At 37.0% G+C, this 20,715-nt stretch overlaps 1 protein-coding gene across 2 annotated transcripts in view; it reads left to right on the top strand.

Annotated features, from left to right (window-relative positions):
* The window catches only part of drosha (drosha ribonuclease III), a 41,756-nt gene extending 29,122 nt beyond the window's left edge, over positions 1 to 12,634 (top strand). Inside the window, exons 25-32 of one of the 2 annotated variants that reach the window (XM_077205906.1) lie at positions 713 to 818; positions 1,340 to 1,481; positions 1,740 to 1,822; positions 3,772 to 3,875; positions 5,038 to 5,130; positions 11,782 to 11,828; positions 12,134 to 12,273; positions 12,509 to 12,634. In XM_077205906.1, the coding sequence (XP_077062021.1) occupies positions 713 to 818; positions 1,340 to 1,481; positions 1,740 to 1,822; positions 3,772 to 3,875; positions 5,038 to 5,130; positions 11,782 to 11,828; positions 12,134 to 12,249 (691 nt within the window). In that variant the 3' untranslated portion in view covers positions 12,250 to 12,273; positions 12,509 to 12,634. Of the gene's footprint in view, positions 1 to 712; positions 819 to 1,339; positions 1,482 to 1,739; positions 1,823 to 3,771; positions 3,876 to 5,037; positions 5,131 to 11,781; positions 11,829 to 12,133; positions 12,444 to 12,508 lie in introns of those variants that run through there. The other variant, XM_077205907.1, reaches the window with a different exon arrangement.
* Positions 12,635 to 20,715: the final 8,081 nt, after the last annotated feature.

Genomic DNA, 20,715 nt, shown 5'->3' with positions numbered 1-20,715 from the left:
CTTTGAAACCAAATCTTTCTCCATCGTCTTGTCAGCCAAGAGTGAGCAACCGCCGCTTAAAAAACAAACCCAAAACAAGCTTATTATTGTATTATTTATTGCCATCCATATTATTTATCAATTATTTATTATCAATAAATGAGCCTGCAACATATGAAACTGAAACCACTCAGAGTTTGAAAAGCAAAAACAGAAGTTATTTTACTATCAAATACTATTTCACTATCCTCCGATCACCTGTGCTTTTTGTCTATTGTTGTCTGATTAACATTGAGTGAATCACTTACTGCTCTTGATGGAATAACTTTAGTAGCTAATACAATTTATGTTGCTAAATAACCCTATTGTTTGCCTACCTGAAACCCTAAACTTCCTGGTTTACACTGATGTAAAAATGACGCTTACTTTTTATGTAGCTAATGCTACAGTAAAACACTCGTGTACACTTTCAGAAGTTGAAGGAATGCTTTCTTCTCACATAAAAAATTTGAAAAATGTATGTTGGTTTTATCATTTTTAGTTTTTAAATACCGGTACATTTAAATATAAATGTAATTTATTTGACATACTTAAAGCATTATTGTATTGAAAATCGAATATCTCATTATTTAACATGTTAACCAATATTGCATTTTTCTTCAATATCATGCAGCCTTATTACGGTAGTTAACTATCGACTAGAGCTTCATGAAGCCAATGTATGTGTCTGCAGAGGCCACAACCAGAGGATGGAGTTCCTGGGAGATTCTATCATGCAGCTGGTGGCAACTGAATATCTGTTCATCCACTTCCCAGACCATCATGAAGGACATTTGACCGTGAGTATATCCATCATCTGGTGCTCATTTTATGGCCAAATCATAGCTGTGCTGATATAGAGCCATACAAAACAATCTATTCTGGGACCATGAAAATTGTGTAAAAATTATCAAAAACCCTGGCAACGTTTTAAAAAAATTGCTGGCGGGGAAAGCGTTTATTCAAAATTGCAGATTCATTCAGGAATGAAACAAGGTTTAAAAACAGGAAATTATGTGAACTTTGCACACCACCTTACGAGGCTCAACATCATAAGTGATGTTAGAGGAAACTGTGATAGGGATCTACATCTATCCACCATAGTTTTTAAATTGTACATCCATTGAAGTGGCTGGATTTCTTTTGTACTATATAGTAGGGGAGACCAGAGAGTTTGTTGGCACAGGATTGACAGTCACTGGTTGGCCATCCCACCCAGAACATAGGGGGACAACACCACAGAATGTGTTAGGGAATGATGTACTCAAGAAGATGAAATCTGTTTAGTCAGATAAAGTGTGTTGATTTGTGTGATTTTTAGCTCCTGCGCAGCTCTTTGGTGAATAACCGGACTCAGGCAAAGGTTGCAGAGGAATTGGGCATGCAGGAATATGCCATCACCAACGACAAGACCAAACGGCCTGTTGCCCTGCGGACCAAGACTTTAGCCGATCTACTGGAGTGTAAGTATGACATGACACTAAAATCAAAGTTCCATTGCAATTATCTGCATTCAACATTAACAAAAATTGTGAACCTTTTACTATAAATAATATAATAATTATCAAAAGTAAAATGAAAAGAAGTTAGATCCTTACAAATCCCAGCGGTCCTACAGAATGATTCGTTATTTGTTATATAAATGATTTTGTGCTAGCACTGTCATTTTATTTATTACTTGTCTGTATCACCAAGTCTTCTCTTTTTTTTTCTCTCCTCAGCATTCATTGCAGCTCTTTACATCGATAAAGACCTGGAGTTTGTGCACACATTTATGAATGTTTGCTTCTTCCCACGACTCAAGGTATGGCAAACTTATGGAGATTAACAAAGAATCAGGATACTTGAGATTTTTTACCCATATTCAAACGTCTGCACTTATCTGTAGCATAACCTTATGATTTGTAATGTTTTGTTTTAGTCTTTAAGTCAAAATGTGGATAGCAACAGTAGACACCTGGCACATTTTATTTCAGAATCATCATTGGCCGGTAGAAAGGAAAAGTAAAAAAAAAAAACTGTAGTATTTTAATTAAAATAAGATAAAGAATATCACGTCATGCAGAGGCATGTTATGAAATGTTCTGTGTAAATTAAAGCATTTGTAGAGTAATTTAGAACTCCTTTGAACGCGGCTCAACCAATCAAAATCAAGGACCGTAACTATCCATTTTATGGATACTCTTTTAATCAAAGAAAGCTTTTAATCACAAATAAAGACATGAGCCAGAGAAAGAAAACAAAGAGGACTTTTCTTACTATTCAGTGCAGAAAAGTTAGATTAGGAATAGTTGTGGAAGGTGCATGATATACTAGGGTAGTCTATATCCATGTAAGCATTAATGCATCTGGAACCCTGTAATAAGGCCATGTAGACTATAGGCCTAATGCACCAGAGAAACGAGCATGCAGCTGTCTTTAGAATTTTGTGTTTGAATTTGAACTTCTGTTTTTATGGCTAGCTTTTTATATTTCTAATGGCATTCTGTCGAAGAGTAATTAGCTAGTGAAGTGGATTTACTTATTGTAGTTAAGTGAAGTTATCCTGAGCATTGTAATGTTTGAAGTGGATGCCATAACAAATGTCAGTAGACCGGAAAGACTTTAAAATGAGTGGCTCATTCATAAATCTGTAAGATCTTACCTTCATGCTGTGGAAATACAAACCGAAGAGAACACAACAAGCATTGAAAATGGGCAGGGCTACATAATCTTGAACTTGTTTTATGTACATTTCTGCATATACCTATTTTCCTAGGCTGTTAAAGACATGTTGCATCATTAAGAACTAACATGAACTAACATTTAACAATGGACAAAAGTTTTTTTTGCCCTCACTCCCTGACCCCATTCAGGTCGCTGTGTAATTTTCACCATGACCAAGATGCATTAGGGGAAGCAGTAAATAATCATATGAATGCACTTAAAAAATGCAGAATCAAATTGTTAATCAAATCGCATTGAATCTCACTGAGAATGGTCTCGAGTCTAATCGTTTTGAATTTGCAAATATCGTTCTTGAATCAAATAGAAAACCTATGAATCGCAAATTGAATCGATTTACTGTTTACCCAAAGATTCACATCTCCACTCATGTGTTTTCTGTCTGAAAAAAAACAACAACAAAAAAACTGAAATCAGATGGCGTTTACACAGGACATGGTCTTTTATTCTAACCTGGCTGTTTTTAATTGTCATAGTCTATTGCTGTGAGCATATTTTTAAGACACTGTCAAGTTAAAAATAATAAATCACCCCTGATACAGCACTTATGGTTGAGGGAAAAGACGAGAACAGGGTACCCTGTAAATATTAACTGATTAAACTAAAAAGTGAACATTAACTTTTTTTTTTAAAAGATCACTTAAAATATTATGATTTTTTACTTTTTTTTTTTATTGAAGTTTTGATCACACACCCACTGACAATTCTTCAGGATTCATTGAACTTCTTGGGTCAGCTTGCTATTCACTTGCATAGACACGCAGCAACACTAAACCGGCTTGCTGTCTCTACTTACTACACATACACTGCAAAGTTTGTAGACACTGAGATTGATGTTTAGGAATTCATCATGAGACGTTTATCGTCTTAGCCTACACATCCACTGGCACGGAAGAAACCTGCTCTCCGCCAGTGGACATGCTTTTGTCCTAAAATAACTGCTGTATCTTGTGATTGTTTTGTATTTGTATATAAAACATTTTTATTTTTCAATGTACTGCTGTTTGACCAGTTTAATTATTGATTCAGGAGTTCATCTTGAACCAGGACTGGAATGATCCAAAATCGCAGCTACAACAGTGCTGTTTAACCTTGCGGACAGAGGGCAAAGAGCCAGACATTCCTCTATACAAGTAAGAAGCTTCTTTGAGGTTGGAGGGTTGGAGGTAACCTCCAAAGTGGACCTAGAGAACTCTTGCTATACTGTATATATGTGGGATAAAGTTACGCACTTGCATATCCAAATTTATATATAGAGTTGTTTGGTAATATAGTTAACATTTTGAGATGTCCGCTTTTGCGAAAAGTTGTTCCATTGTTTTCGTTACTTCGTTACAGCGTTTGAAGAGTCATCCATTCTACAACAATAAAGTTTAGATTCAATTATATAGAAAATATTGAACTAAATGACACTATTTCTACAAGTCAGTTCAATTTAATTCAGAGTTAGAAAATGTGTGAGGTACCATAAAGTAATTTCCTAGATCACATGTCCCCCACGATCTATATGAAACATATAATCATCTACAGGCCTTAACTAAAGATCGATCTGACTGAATCATTGGCAGAAATGGTTGTAAATGCAGACACTCGCTTACTCGATCTCTCACTATACTGGATCTCTCACTATACTCTACTCCAGAGGTCTTCAATCCTGCTCCTGGAGGGCCACTGTCATGCAGAGTTTAGTTCCAACCTGCTTCAGCACACCTGCCTTTGTATATTCAAGCGATCCTGAAGAGCTTGATGAGTTGATTCAGGTGTGTTTGATGAGGGTTGGAACTAAACTTTGCAGGACAGTGGCCCTCCAGGAGCAGGATAAGCTTCAATGAACAACATCAATGAGAATATATAATATAGCCTATGTTTATGTTGCTAGGGGTGTTGTGTAGTGATACATAGAATCGTTGGGTGAAACGTTCATAGCCGTGTTTTATCGTGAATAAAACACAGCTATTGACCAATCAGAATCAAAGGATTGGAACGAACCATTTATAAACATTGGATATTCAATGGTCTACAATGGTCAATCTACATTAAAACATTATGTTAAAAGCGCTATATAAATGAGGATGACTTGGTTGAGTTTTGATAATTTTCGGTAGCTTTAAGGTATGTTGTGTTATACGTTTACTTACATTTACTGGTGTAAGGCCACTGGACTGTTTAAAGTTTTGTCTTCTCTTTTTTTATTCTGATGTAATAATAGTATAATGTGACCACAAATCCACTCAATTGTTCCGGTTAAGTGGTTTGGCTCATCTCGATTGTGATGCTCTTCATCTTGTTTTACAGAACACTTCAGACAGTTGGGCCCTCTCATGCCAGGACCTACACGGTGGCAGTGTATTTCAAAGGTGAACGTATTGGCTGTGGAAAAGGACCAAGGTACTAATAATACACCCATATATTTACTCTCATTGCTACATTGCTGGGTATCTCCTTTTACAAATGTTGGCAGTCAAAATTAAAACTGTTAGACGATAGGTTTTCTTCATTCTTTCTGACAAACAACATAGATAATATGGATTACAGTATGTGCACTGTTTCTACATTTTTAAATTGCAGGGAACAGTAGGGTATAATACGCAGCTCAGTATCCACTACTTGTGAGCACTTTTAAATAAGCCACTCTTTTACTCTGACTCAAGTTGGTTTTTGGACAAGTAATTTTACTCTACTCGCACTACATTTTTTGGAAAGTAATTGTACTTTTACTTAGGTATTATTTTTCAGTACTCTTTCCACCTCTGATCGTTTACTTTAAGTACTAATACCACAATGCCGTTTATCGACATGGATCTGCATGATCGTATCAAAGGAAACTAGTTTTATGTAAATTGCACTGATACTGGTGCATTTTAAGAGAGGTCTAAACTACTATTAATTCCCTTACTTGTCCTACAAAAAAGAAGCAACTTGGGCATCACTACTGTTTTTCTTTGTCATCAAATCTTTCCACACCATACCAATGTTTACGCTAATTTTGTGTCTTTGTCTTCTGGCTTCAGCCCTTATCTGCTTCTTTGGCTGTACAGATACTGAGTTTATAACTCTCATTATTTCCACCCTTTCTTCTTTCAGAAGATCTGAAAACCTTCACTATCACCTTCAATTCCCTCACACAAACCACTGATGCATACATTTTGCCATCTACCTCATTTATTCCAAGATATTATATGGTCTTCTGATTGTTTCAGTTGTTTTTTTATGTTGACACAATCAGACTTTGGTTTTCAATATCCTTAGAAGATCATACAGTCTTGATTCTATACTATTTTCTAACTCTCTATTTAAAGGTGCTCTAAGCGTTGTCACACGTTTTTTAGTCTGAAACATTTTTTGTCACATACAGCAAACATCACCTCACGATCCGCTAGCTGCCTGTCCCCTGAACACAATGTAAAAAAACGCGATCTCTGTAGACATCCTAGGCTCCACAAACGGCAAGAAAAACAAACTGGGCTAACCCGCACAAGGAAACATAAACAGTGTTCCAGCCAATAACCGACAAGAATGATTTGGGGTTGTGGGGTTAGTGCGCGTGCACATGAATGGGGGTGTGGGGGGTGAAGGAGAGAGAAACATGATGAGGGAAGTTAGCTAGAGGAGATATGTCCTAGACAACGAATTATATTAGAATTATATTCCCTTGAATTTTGATATGGCCGATACACGACCAAAGAGACGACGTTCTGATTAACAAATAGCAAAGAATAGGGAAGTAAAGCGCGAAGTCCCGAATTTACATCGGAAAAGTCTGTGTCAGGAAGCACGTAAGGGAGGTGGACGGGACGGTAAGAGGAGGAGGGAGGGTCGAGCTAGCCTCAGTTTTGTTTGAGAATACTTTGAACGTCAACAAGAAGTGACGTCACCCAACATCGCTTAGAGCACCTTTAAGTCAGAATTTGAAGCAGAACTGCAAATATACCCAGACTATCAAACTACCATCTTGTGTGACTGAAGTGGTTCTTTTGAAGTGCAGTGTTTGTTTTTTGGCTTTCACACCTGAAGATTGCATAATTGAAACCCTAACTTCAACACCAAATGGACATACTATGGAAAATCCACTCACTCCCAAATCAGATTTTCACAGCACTGTATGAGCAAAATACTTTTTGATAACACAACAACTTCGGCCTGTTTCAGACTGGACACCTGAACAGTGCATATTTTCACTACCCATATTAACAGATTAGGGCATTCCATGGGCGTCGGAACCATTGTATATGGGTGGGACAAGATCAACCCACTTTTTAAGACCAATGATATTGGAATTTGGACCCACTCACTTTTACCATCTCTAATTCAGCGCATATGTCTGTTCGCTTTTCAGAGCGTCGTTAGTCAAATCCATTCCACTTGAGGATCGCTATATTATATTTCTCAACGAGCTGCAACTGACGAAAATAACCGCCCGTTGTTGGCTACCCTTCCAGTCAAATATTGCCTTGCAAACATCAATAACAGCTTTAAGTTTCCAATGCAGGCAGATTACCTAAATGACCATGGTAACAGCAGCGGGATGATCCATGGATAGCTGTGCATTTAATGCAGGACGTGAAGCGGAGTTTAGTTTACTTGTTTAATTAAGAGGCACCAGAATACATGAAATGACATTTACTCCAGTAACATTTTTCTGGGAGAGGACCCACCCACTTGTTTTTTGTTTTTGTTTTTTTTGCTTCCAACGCCAATGGGGCATTCACACTGACGATCGTTTCGGGGGAAGAGTATATTTTTGCTGCACCAATCAATCTGAATTAAAGACAGAGTGCATTGTTCTTCTTCACAATACACCTGAGTTAACATGAAAAATAACAAATTTCACCATAAAATCATATAAGTGAGGTTTTCAGTGTTTCATAATCACCATATTACATTCAGCTTTTTGAAAGAAGAAAAACAAAATACGAGAAAACATCATTGCCATGAGTTTTTGCCCATACTTCAAAAGCCTGTTTAAATGAATAAAACTAGAGGTATATCTTAACTTGAACATTACTTCTATCATGTAAAAAAATGTATTATATATACATATACACACATTTTATAATACATGACAGACAGTGGTCATCAGAGAACACCTGAAAAACGTGACAGAACGGACGATACAGTACACAAGCTGCAGTCCAGCTGCGCGTGACAAACACTGCCAGTGTGAAAGCAATGTGTGTGTGCTGCTCCCGCTCTGCATGCGCACAGCCTCTGCAACAGGCGTTACCTGTATCTTGTGAGCTCATTCGCAAATGCCAAAAACTTTAAACTTTAAAAAACATTCTAATTGCAAACCATGTCATCAGTTTGCCATATTTGGAGGCTCTATAACCAAGATTTTGGTGTTTAGATGCATTAAAATGTTTGGCCTCCCTTATATCCTCCCTATAATATCTGGCCCTACCGTAGATTCTTTTGGTCATCAAATCCAAATCCTGGATGTAATCCTTTCAGTAGTATGATGATTTTATTTTATTTATTTATTCATTTATTTGACATAGACATTGCAATTGTACAAAACATAGTACAAGACAAGTCTGTAACCGATGCTATGCAAAAAGAGTTTATAGCTATTGCTAATTTTCAACTCCAGTCCATGGTTGGGCCTTTACACTACAACATTTGCTATTTCATCTTAAAAACATCCCTATAAACACACCAAATAAATCACTTACATACACAAACAAGTTATCTACAAATGGGTACATTCCTGTTTCGCTTTCATCCAAGACGGTACGGAACTATACAGTTGTTATTTATAGAGCCTCTGGTGACTCTATTGATGCTTTGTCTCTGCACAAATGAACTGAGTGGCTCAGGTGCTATATTATTGAGACATTTGAAAGTTAGTTTGAGAAAACATAAGTCACTAAAGCTTTCAAAGCTTAACAATTTATACTTCAGGAGAATATTGCAGTGATGATAGCGTATTGGCTTCTTATCCATAATCTTTATAGTTTGATTATATAATGACCTAATATGCTTAGTTGTTGCGAGCGTGGCCTGTGCCCATACTGTCATGCAGTATGATATATGAGAGAATATCATGGCATGCATGTACAGGAGGGCGGCCTGCTTTGGAATATATTGTCTAATTAGTTTAAAACAGTTTAGGTTACTTTGTATAGTTTTTCAGATTTTTCTTGATGTTTATCAAATTTTAATTGAGGGTCAAGGACCAATCCAAGGTATTTATAATCTGTTACCAATTTTATAGTTGTACGGGTCCTTCTCAAAAAATTAGCATATTGTGATAAAGTTAATTATTTTCCATAATGTAATGATACAAATTAAACTTTCATTTATTTTAGATTCATTGCACACCAACTGAAATATTTCAGGTCTTTTATTGTTTTAATACTGATGATTTTGGCATACAGCTCATGAAAACCCAAAATTCCTATCTCAAAAAATTAGCATATCATGAAAAGGGTCTCTAAACGAGCTATTAACCTAATCATCTGAATCAACTAATTAACTCTAAACACCTGCAAAAGATTCCTGAGGCTTTTAAAAACTCCCAGCCTGTTTCATTTACTCAAAACCGCAATCATGGATAAGACTGCTGACCTGACTGCTATCCACAAGGCCATCATTGACACCCTCAAGCAAGAGGGTAAGACACAAAGAAATTTCTGAACAAATAGGCTGTTCCCAGAGTGCTGTATCAAGGCACCTCAGTGGGAAGTCTGTGGGAAGGAAAAAGTGTGGCAAAAAACGCTGCACAACGAGAAGAGGTGACCGGACCCTGAGGAAGATTGTGGAGAAGGACCGATTCCAGACCTTGGGGGACCTGCGGAAGCAGTGGACTGAGTCTGGAGTAGAAACATCCAGAGCCACCGTGCACAGGCGTGTGCAGGAAATGGGCTACAGGTGCCGCATTCCCCAGGTCAAGACACTTTTGAACCAGAAACAGCGGCAGAAGCGCCTGACCTGGGCTACAGAGAAGCAGCACAGGACTGTTGCTCAGTGGTCCAAAGTACTTTTTTCGGATGAAAGCAAATGTTGCATGTCATTCGGAAATCAAGGTGCCAGAGTCTGGAGGAAGACTGGGGTCCATCAGTGATGGTCTGGGGTGCCATGTCAGCTGCTGGTGTTGGTCCACTGTGTTTTATCAAGGGCAGGGTCAATGCAGCTAGCTATCAGGAGATTTTGGAGCACTTCATGCTTCTATCTGCTGAAAAGCTTTATGGAGATGAAGATTTCATTTTTCAGCACGACCTGGCACCTGCTCACAGTGCCAAAACCACTGGTAAATGGTTTACTGACCATGGTATTACTGTGCTCAATTGGCCTGCCAACTCTCTTGACCTGAACCCCATTGAGAATCTGTGGGATATTGTGAAGAGAAAGTTGAGAGACGCAAGACCCAACACTCTGGATGAGCTTAAGGGTGTGCTCACACTAGGCACGGTTGCCATGAACCGGGCCCGAGTACGATTGTCCCCCCTCCCCACTCCCCCTCTGGCCTGCACTCACATAGGGTTTCAGGATTCGTGCCGGAGCACGCTTACGTCATTATAGTGCGACGGTTTCGGAATAAACAAGACGAGCGGCGCTCTCTGAACACAATGGAGTCCATCGCTCTGTTTTCTTTGTGGATAATTTTGTGTCGTTTGGTCCACAGCCCTCTCACAGCCTCTTGTTAAACAGATGTGTCGCCTTAGTGGCGCGAAAATTTTCACGTAATCGTGCTGCTTGTATGAGGAGGTTTGCAAGGTACCAGCTGAAGTGCAGCAAGGACTTTGCAGCTTTGATTACGGACTACAGTTCCCGTACATCACGCGTCCTGTTCCGTGCTCCAGCACGGTTAGCGCTCACACTGCATGCGAACCGCGCCCGAGTCCAACTGAACCGTGCTCTGGCCCACCTCTTCCAAGCGGGCCAGGGCCGGCCAATCGAGCCGCGCCCGGGCACGGTTCGGAGCACTCACACTAGTCAAACGAACCGCGCTTTGGTGGTCAAACGCACTCGGGCACGGTTCAAACTGGCTAGTGTGAGTACACCCTAAGGCCGCTATCGAAGCATCCTGGGCCTCCATAACACCTCAGCAGTGCCACAGGCTGATTGCCCCCATGTCACGTCGCATTGAAGCAGTCATTTCTGCAAAAGGATTCCCGACCAAGTATTGAGGGCATAACTGAACATAATTATTTGAAGGTTGACTTTTTTTTTTGTATTAAAAACACTTCTTTTATTGGTCGGATGAAATATGCTAATTTTTTGAGATAGGAATTTTGGGTTTTCAGTATTTAAACAATAAAATCAGTATTTAAACAATAAAAGACCTGAAATATTTCAGTTGGTGTGCAATGAATCTAAAATACATGAAAGTTTAATTTTTATCATTACATTATGGAAACTAATGAACTTTATCACAATATGCAAATTTTTTGAGAAGGACCTGTATCTTGCAAATTAATTGGAAAATTTTGTTCCACATCTTGACTTTTAATAGAAAAACACATTGCTACAGTTTTAGTTAGAATTTGATTTTGAATGAGCCATTTACTGACCTCCGCCATACAAGTGGTCAGAACCTCCGCTGACTGTTCGGGTGACTTAGCGGGTGCATAAAAAACAGCATCATCCGCATAAAGTTGGCAATTTACATCCGGACAGATTTGTGGCAAGTAATTTATAAAAAGACTAAACATCAAAGGTCCCAGCATAGAGCCCTGTGGTATACCCCTTTGAATGCATAAGAGTGGTGACTTATCCTGACCAACTTTAACACACTGATGTCTGTCCTAAAGATAAGATGTAAACCAGCTAACTGTCTCAACAGAAAAGTTAAAGGATGTCATCTTGGATAGCAGTAGACTATGACTGACCGCTTCGAAAGCCTTTTTTAGATCTAAAAACACCGCTCCTACCACCTGACTCCTGTCCATGGACTTTTAGATTTTCAATCAAACAGCAGTTTGCAATTTCGGTTGAATTACCTGGTCTAAAACCAAACTGCTGTGGGATGATGGGACAATGAGATGATCCATTGTTTGAGCTACTAAACATTTATAACCCTCCATTTTATCCCAACAGCATTCAACAAGCCGAGATGGGTGCAGCCATGGATGCCCTGGAGAAATGTGGGTGATTTTGTGAAAAGCTTCTTAAACATTGTCATTCTCTATTAATATTCACAGATATTAATCATTCCTACTTGAGAATGTTTCTTTTAAAACCATTTACAGTTTTGTGAAAAATACCACAGTGTCTTGTGCCAAATGACACCCGTTTGATGGGGCGAGGGCAATGGACGTTACTCTTGCAATTTAATTTGGTGCTGCCAGTGGTGCAGAAATGACACTTTAGGTTTAAGTGCACTGTGGGAAACAATCTCATGGTGCATATTTTCTATTTTACATGTTTTTTTTGTTGTTTTCTTCTGCAGATAACTTTCCTCAGATGGCTCATCAGAAGCGCTTCATCGAAAGGAAGTACCGGCAAGAACTGAAGGAGATGAGACGAGAGCGAGAGCGTCAGGAGAGAGATAGTGATGAAGGGTAGAGCAGCAGAAAGTGAAAGAAAAAAGTAGGATGTTATAGGAAGGGAGTTGCACAACAGCAGGCTTAATGATCTTTCTTGGTTGTTGTTTTGTGTATAAATCTGCTTTGTTACACATTCACTCTGTTGATATGTTTTAAAAAGAGAAAAAAATTGTGAAATAAACCAAACTATTAAAATGTTTGATTGTGTCCATACTTAAGCCTAGAATTGTTATTTTTTCCAGGTCAAACCTCATACTCGAAATTCATTTTCCTTTCAGTTTTAAACACCTTTCATGTTCATCGGAGTGGTCCAACACCTTGGGAGAATTGTCGTACTTGAGTTTGGAATACAAAAAAAAAAAATTTTGACTGGATTAAAGGAGTTTATGTAATTTTAATAAAAACAGTAACAAATCCTCCCTTGTAGGTCAATTTGACCCCCATAGGAATTTTTTTGGTCAAAAAGATTTTTACAAATCTGGCACAATCTAGGACAAACACACACACACACACACACACACACACACACACACACAAATTAAGGCATGAGACTAGAACATCCCCAATGCAGAACACACTAGCATACACACACACACCTAGAAATTACCCATTTAAAATCAGTCACAATGCAGACTGCACACATTATGAAGTGGTTAGATTTTAACACACAATGCACAACTTTTATTTTTTCTGCTGCCCACCTTACTAGCTTAAATTATTACAAATTCTGATACTTACAGTATAAATACAAACCTAAAATTCTCAAAATTAAAACTAAAAATGCTAAAACTTTACCCAAAAATTATTTTATAATGTTTAAATATATGCATACTGAAGAAGAAAAAAACAGAAAAACTGACTTTAGGACCCAGGGGAAAAGTTCATTTGCTCCATATAGAGATATAAGGCTGTCTAAAGGCAAGAGCCATGAAATATGTTCTATCATTTTTTTATATATATATATATATATATACAAGAGGTCGGCAAGAGACACCCAGATATCTTTTGAGCTATTATTTTATATTTAAGTGAAATAATATGAAGTATTCTGAATTACTGATAAAATCTAGTAATTTAGAGGTAAATAAAACATCTCCAAACAAAATCTGTATTTGTATTATTTGTGATCGTTTTATTTCAACAATTTAAAAATAAATTATAATAATTGTATAAGCTTTATGGACCAAAAAAAAGTGTAATTTTATGTCTTTGGGGTCATTCTGAACTGCGAGGAGAGGATATGGGTTAATCATGAATCAAAGGGTCAAACAATCTTTTGTGGATCTACATGAAACAGTGATCATAATCTAGAACAGAATGTTACACAAATTGTTGTCCATTTGGGATTGTTTGGATTGTGAAAAGTGTCTGTTACATACCAACATGGAGACGGGTGAATAAAGGGGAGGAAAAATCATTCCAGATTTTCCTCTTTGTTCATGGTCCAAACACAGATTTTGCTAGAATCCTGTTAAATCTTTTTCTTTTGGTATTTAATTTTGGTCACCTTATATCCATTTTTATGGACCAAAAAGATGTCTGATTGTCTATGTACATTCAAATTACACTTGACCACATAAATGTGCCTTGACAAAATGGACATACATCGAATATACAGGTCCTTCTCAAAAAATTAGCATATTGTGATAAAGTTCATTATTTTCCATAATGTAATGATAAAAATTAAACTTTCATATATTTTAGATTCATTGCACACCAACTGAAATATTTCAGGTCTTTTATTGTTTAATACTGATGATTTTGGCATACAGCTCATGAAACCCCAAAATTCCGGTCTCAAAAATTTAGCATATTTCATCCGACCAATAAAAGAGGTGTTTTTAATACAAAAATAAAAGTCAACCTTCAAATAATTATGTTCAGTTATGCACTCAATAGAGGGTGTCAATGATGGCCTTCTGGACAGCAGTCAGGTCGGCAGTCTTACCCATGATTGCGGTTTTGAGTAATGAAACAGGCTGGGAGTTTTTACAAGCCTCAGGAATCTTTTGCAGGTGTTTAGAGTTAATTAGTTGATTCAGATGATTAGGTTAATAGCTCGTTTAGAGACCCTTTTCATGATATGCTAATTTTTTGAGACAGGAATTTGGGGTTTTCATGAGCTGTATGCCAAAATCATCAGTATTAAAACAATAAAAGACCTGAAATATTTCAGTTGGTGTGCAATGAATCTAAAATATATGAAAGTTTAATTTTTATCATTACATTATGGAAAATAATGAACTTTATCACAATATGCTAATTTTTTGAGAAGGACCTGTACTGTTCCTACACTGTATGCAGAAATTTGACCATGACTCAGGGAAATAAAACTCATATTTATCTAATGTTGGCAATGAATGATGCTCATGCTTCCAATCCCTGTCTGATACCCCATATTTTAACACGTTGGAAAAATGCAAGTTCAATCATATTGGGTTTTTGGAAAAATGTTGGATTAATTGACTTTTGTTCTTTTATTTTGTTTTATATCTTAAGAATGAAGTTTTGTAACAACAGCGATGATAGAACAGTGACAAATTCTCATTAAAAATAAACAAATATAATTTTTTCTCTCTCTCTCCAATGTCTCAACAACTTAAGGAGTACTAATTCATTTAAATATTAAAGTGATGTAAAGCATCAAGAAATAACACGATTTAACAATGAACAAATTGTATTTTATTAAAATAACATCAATCAAGATGAACGAATATATGAATACAGATATTCATTAAATGCATTGTCTAGAATGTAGGAAAATACATGTTGCATATGTAAATGGTAATGTATATTATATTGTTGTAAAATGCCACCAGTCACAAAATCATAATCCCCATCAAAATCCCTAATTTTCTTTTTTCGTCTTTGGAAGGTGTGAGTTTTGACGTCATTAATGACATTTGCTCTAATAAAAAATAAAAAAATTCTATAACCATGGGTACATGGTACTGCATACCTCAAACCTTCATAATTATCCACACTGAAAAAGGCTGAGCCAAAGCCTAAACTCACGTTATTATTAAAATATAGCTTAGCTGCAAGTAACCTGCAGTTACCATGGTGTATACACCTTTGAATTTCACAGCACTTTGTATTCTCTAGTTTCTTGAAAATCTGTAGTGGTGCTGTGGAAAGCACTGTTACACATGAAGAGGCTTGTGCTGCACAGACCCCTTGAGGAGTGTGCTGTAGGTTTGTGCCCTTGTTCTTCTGCTGGCTGAGGTCTGTCGTCTGTTCTTCACAGTATGTAGGTTAATATTTTTAGTCAGTGCCCTATTTCTGATGGTTGCTTTATTCTAGATGTTTTCTGTGATTAGACGAAACCCTGATAAAAAATGACCCTGGCTAAAATACCACCACAAGAAACAGCGAGAAGTTCTCTTTTACCAGTGGATGGAGAACTGTATATTAGAATCTTAACATTGGGTTGCAGACTAAAATCTTAAATGTTTTATTTTTCAGTTTAACAGCAATAGCATGTTATAATCATTTTCACATATTTACACTATTTCTGATTATATAATGTATATGTTAAATTATAATAAAGATTTATTATATTATAATAAATCTTTCTAGATGATTCTGAATGCCTTTGTATTATAGGTGCTGCTACCTATTGTGTTTAGGTCTGTTTCATTCGATTGTAAGTGTTTTGTGAAGTGGACTTCACATTATATTCCAACATTAATGTGAAATTCCAATCCGAATGAAGTGAACATGTTCAGTTTGAAGGGGAAAGAGGAATTTACACACCAGTCATTGTGCATCACACCAGTACTGCAAGAAGTTTCACTACATGAAAGACAATGAGAATGAGTTAAGACTCCAGCATTTTCGTTGAGTTTTATTAGTCCTATGTGTAGTTTGTGTGCAGTTGTTTGCGGATATAAAGTGTGTGAAATGTGACAGTTATAATGCTATCATGATTATGGTTAAATAACATAAACTATGCATCTAATAGAAGCAAATTACGTGCAATTAACATTGCAACAGATATTCATCATTCAGTTTAGCACTAATATGACCATTTTTATTAATTAAATTACGCCAAATATTTCCTTTGAATTCTTTATTCAAGCCCTACAAAACAGATCTCATATTAATTTGTCAATACAATTATTATTTTTTTTACTTTTTGTCCATTTTCCGAAAAATCTACTTTTTTAAACTCCATTGATCTGATTTACAATTTGACTCACATCGTCTTTAGACCGTCATGACAAAAAGTTATCAACAGATTTTAGCTGCATCTAAGCATTGCAAAGATATAAGCCAATGAATAATTGGGGTGTTGCCTAATTTTGACAAATAGTCTTTTATTTGCTGAATGCAAAGTCCGGATTTAACAACATTTTATACACAAGAGGCAAGACCAAATACATTATGAGGATGAATGACAAGTCACATGAAATTATGCTCATAGGGGGCACTACAACTGAAAAATCCTTATGACTTTGAACCATATGTTTAATCAAGTCTTTGGGTAAATTTTTCTTAAATTTTACTCAAATACACTAACAAACATGGCTGCCAGAAGCCAAACACTGTTAATTGCGTCACATTTAAATGGCTGACCATTACAAAAAATTTCAAGTTCCTTCATAATATAAAAACATGGCCATGTATCAAATTTGGTGAGAATCGACCGCAAGTTGCTGCTATAATACGCAAATTAATATTGATTTTGATATTTGCTATTGAAATAGATTTGTTTGCTAATAAATCGGCTGTTGTGTCACCTGGGGGATCTCGAAGCTTGCGATGAACGGTTTACGGATGGGAGTGTGAAACAATCATAAACTTTTGTTAGTCACAGAGCTTATTTTCTGTAAATATGGAAAAAATCCTATAGTTTTTTTTTTTGCAGAGTGAAACTCTGGGTTGGCCTACAAAAATATTTCATTATTCATCACTTGTTTCTAGGTGAGCTCATTGTATAAATATCCCTTTGTTTCCTCAGTTTAGTGTCTAATCTTGCCTTAACATGCTTTTGTTAAGATGGTATGTTTGCACATACTTTAGGATTATCCTCTCGTGTTTGTTAATAAAAAGCCTGCAATTAGATCAATGACTATAACTGATTAGACCGACAAATGTATCAAGTGGTTGTCCAGCTTATCCTTCTAATTAAATTAAAGGTTTAAAGCACCCTCTGAAGTCATTAGTACATGCTAATGATCATTGCCAATGGTGTTTTGACAATTTTTTGATTTTTTTTTGCCAATGTTTTGCCAATTGGCTCTTCAAATGATGGGATGGTGGAGGATGACCTCTACTCCCCAGAGCTCATCCCTGAGCCACTCCAGCCCTGGATCTCTTAATCTCCTTCACTACAAGACCTCGAGCCAGCACACACAGCTATGGGCCTCGAGCTAGCACACATGCCTACCATGAACCCTAAGCCTGCGCAAATGTCTACGACAGACCCTGAGCCTGCCATAGACCCTTACATACAACAGTTTTATGATTAATGTAATCCCTAGTGCTACCAAACAAGATGTGGTTGGCATCATCTTTAAAACTAGGTGACATCGATGACACTGCTCTCAAATGTTAGTCTGGCCACCCCTTTAATCCTGCTTGAGGTAGATACAATCCCTCATTCTCTGATGGTTTAGTCTGGCTTAATTAACTCTTACCCTTCCTCCTCCGCTGGTTCTGTCCAGCATGATATACTTCCTAGTCCTGCCAAGACCCAGCCCCTCCTCCTTCTCTGGTTCCATCCAAAACTATGGCTCTGTCCCTCCAGGGGTGATGAACACTCAGGGGACCAAGGACCTCCAGCTTCACCCACTCTATCAACAAACTCCACATTGGCCCTTTAATCCTTCAGCTCCACCTTGACTCTTCGGCCCCTCAGCTCCACCGTGGTCCTCCATCCTGTTGCCTCCACTGGGGTCCCTGATTCCCCATCCTCCACTTTGGCCTGTGATCCCATGGCTCCACCTCAGACCTCCATTCTTGTGGCTTTGTCTTGGGTCTCCAATCCTTCAACTCCACATGAGTCCTCCATCCCTCTGGCTCTGCCTTGGTCCTCAATCCCACTGGCTCAGTCTCAGTTTCCTAACTGTCCAGCTTCACCTTTGTCCTTTGATCCTCCAGTTCTGCCTCTGTCCTCTGATCCACTGTGGTCCTTCGTATGTCTTGCCCTGCCTTGGTCCCTGGTCCCACTGGCTCCACCTCAGTCTTTTAATTCCTCAAGCTCTGCCTTGGACATCCAAAGCTCTGGCTCCCCCGTGATCATTTCTTCGGACTTCCTTGAACCAAACCAAACTAGGTCCCCTCACATTCTATGGTCCTGGCTCTCCTTCCCTCATCTTCTGTCAATCCATAACATCCGCACCCTGCATGCTGGCTTCAACTTTGTTGTTTTCTCTGAATGTGTGTGTCAAGCTCTACAAAATGTATGTCCTTTTTATTTATTTTTCTATAAAGTTGACCTCTTTCTTAACAGTTTACATTAGTTTGAAATATCGACCTATTATTATTTTAAGGCTCTTGATTTATTATTGTAAAGTACATTGACTGAAGTCAACTTATGTTGTTTATAATAGTGTTATAGAAATAAATTTGACATCGACATTGGACCTACCATTAACTAAGTGCTTTTATTCATAATGAAATTTATCATTCTGCATAAGATCTATTTGCTGTATAAATGAGGCAGGGTTGAATGTCCTGAGCACACAGTGTGGATATCCTTTGGTGACCCAGAGAGGATTTACAAGAGTGCATCTGTCAATGGATATTGTGCAAAGTCATTCCAGGGATTTCAAAATCAATCTATCTTTTGCATTCCTTACTGTGAGTGAGAGATCATGGGAAATTCCTCTGAGAAATGAAAATCTTTGATGAATAGGTTTTGTTTTGGCAACACTTTCTATGAAGACCATGCTTACAATGAACTATAGCCCCATTTATACTTATTTATAAGGAAGTATTACTATTTCATAAATATATTTATAGAGACTCATTACTGCATTATAAGAACTGTTAAAGTTACATTTATTTTATTTTTATAATTACTTGTCATGCATTTGCTTTTTCAATGTGCATACTCATAATCCATTATACATTGATTTATAAATGATCAAATATAAAATAGATCCAAAGACACTTGTTTGTTGTATACCAATTAGTTATCAATTACGTCTTGTTTTATGGTGTGCAATTTTGAACACCTTTTACCTTATTTTAATTATTCTCAGGTTAGGTAAAGTAAGTCAAATCTGTTCTAATTAATAAGCAATTGAATATTCATACTTACAGTAATTAGGTTACAGAAGACTTCTTCGTGGTAAGTTCAGCTCAATCTTTTGGAAAGCAGAGACTTATGGCAGACGAGCTTCTTATTTTCAATTATATGTATTTTTTTATTAAATACAGGTTAACTAGTTTACATAAAAGGTACTAATATATAAAACATAAATAAAAGTAAATCAAAACCAAATTGTTGCAAGTTTTAACTGCAAGAGGCGCAATGGCAAGGCATCTGACACCGGAGAGGCCGTCCTTGGTGAATCAGCGTCTGCCTTCATCTTCTAAAGTCCATAAAACTTTTTGACATCTTCAGAAATCTCCTCCTGGAAACTCCCTAGGACTTGTTCATTTGGCAATCCCCTCATAATTCATTGAAGTTCTGGACATTCCTTTTGGACCTGTCCACATAAAGCCTTTCGGCTCTTCGTCCTCCTTCTTCGGACTCGGACCCTTTCCCTGCTGCATTCTGTGCCTCGTCCAGAAAACATACGACGATGATGCTTGCATTTCTTCTTTCTTTAGCAAAGCTAATACATTTTCAATTTCTCTCTACTCTGCCATTTGCTTAATAAATGCTTACAACATTCAGTGTAGTGTATTCTTTCTTTATACACCGTATTCTTAATAAATGCTTTTACAACAATAGTTGAAGTGTCTTTTTTCTATAAACCACTTTCTCAATAAATGATTTTACAACAACCGTTGCAGTGTTTTACTTCATAAACCACTTTCTCAATAAATGGTTACAATGTTCATTACAAGTGTCCTTTATTATAACACTTTCGTAACAAATCGTTTAACAACAACCTTTGGTGTCTTGCTTTATAAAAACACTTTGATTATATAAAGTTACCATTGTGGTTGACTACAACACATAAGTACTTTATACACAAAAAGGCATAATTATAATAGAATGATTGCATATTCCATAACAGTCATTAACGGTTAATGTTTGCATTAGAGGTTATGAATGGTAATTTTGATTTGTTAAAATATATATCTCCTCAGCCATATGCATGTTATTGCTTATAGCAGTTTGGAATTTAGTTTTGGAATTTTATTGCAGGGTTTTGCTAGTATGAAACTGTTTGTATTAATGATTCATATTAATGTTTTACCCCCCATTATTTGATTACATGAATTATTGTCCATTAGTTATTTACAAGTAAACAACTTAAAATGTATAATGAGCAAATCTTCATGATTTCCTAACATTTGCTTA

The sequence above is a fragment of the Siphateles boraxobius genome, unplaced genomic scaffold, assembly GCF_051911475.1.
Source record: "Siphateles boraxobius isolate OS27281-9 unplaced genomic scaffold, OSU_SipBor_1 55, whole genome shotgun sequence".
Lineage (NCBI taxonomy): Eukaryota > Metazoa > Chordata > Actinopteri > Cypriniformes > Leuciscidae > Siphateles > Siphateles boraxobius.
This window is presented reverse-complemented; position numbering and strand designations above follow the sequence as displayed.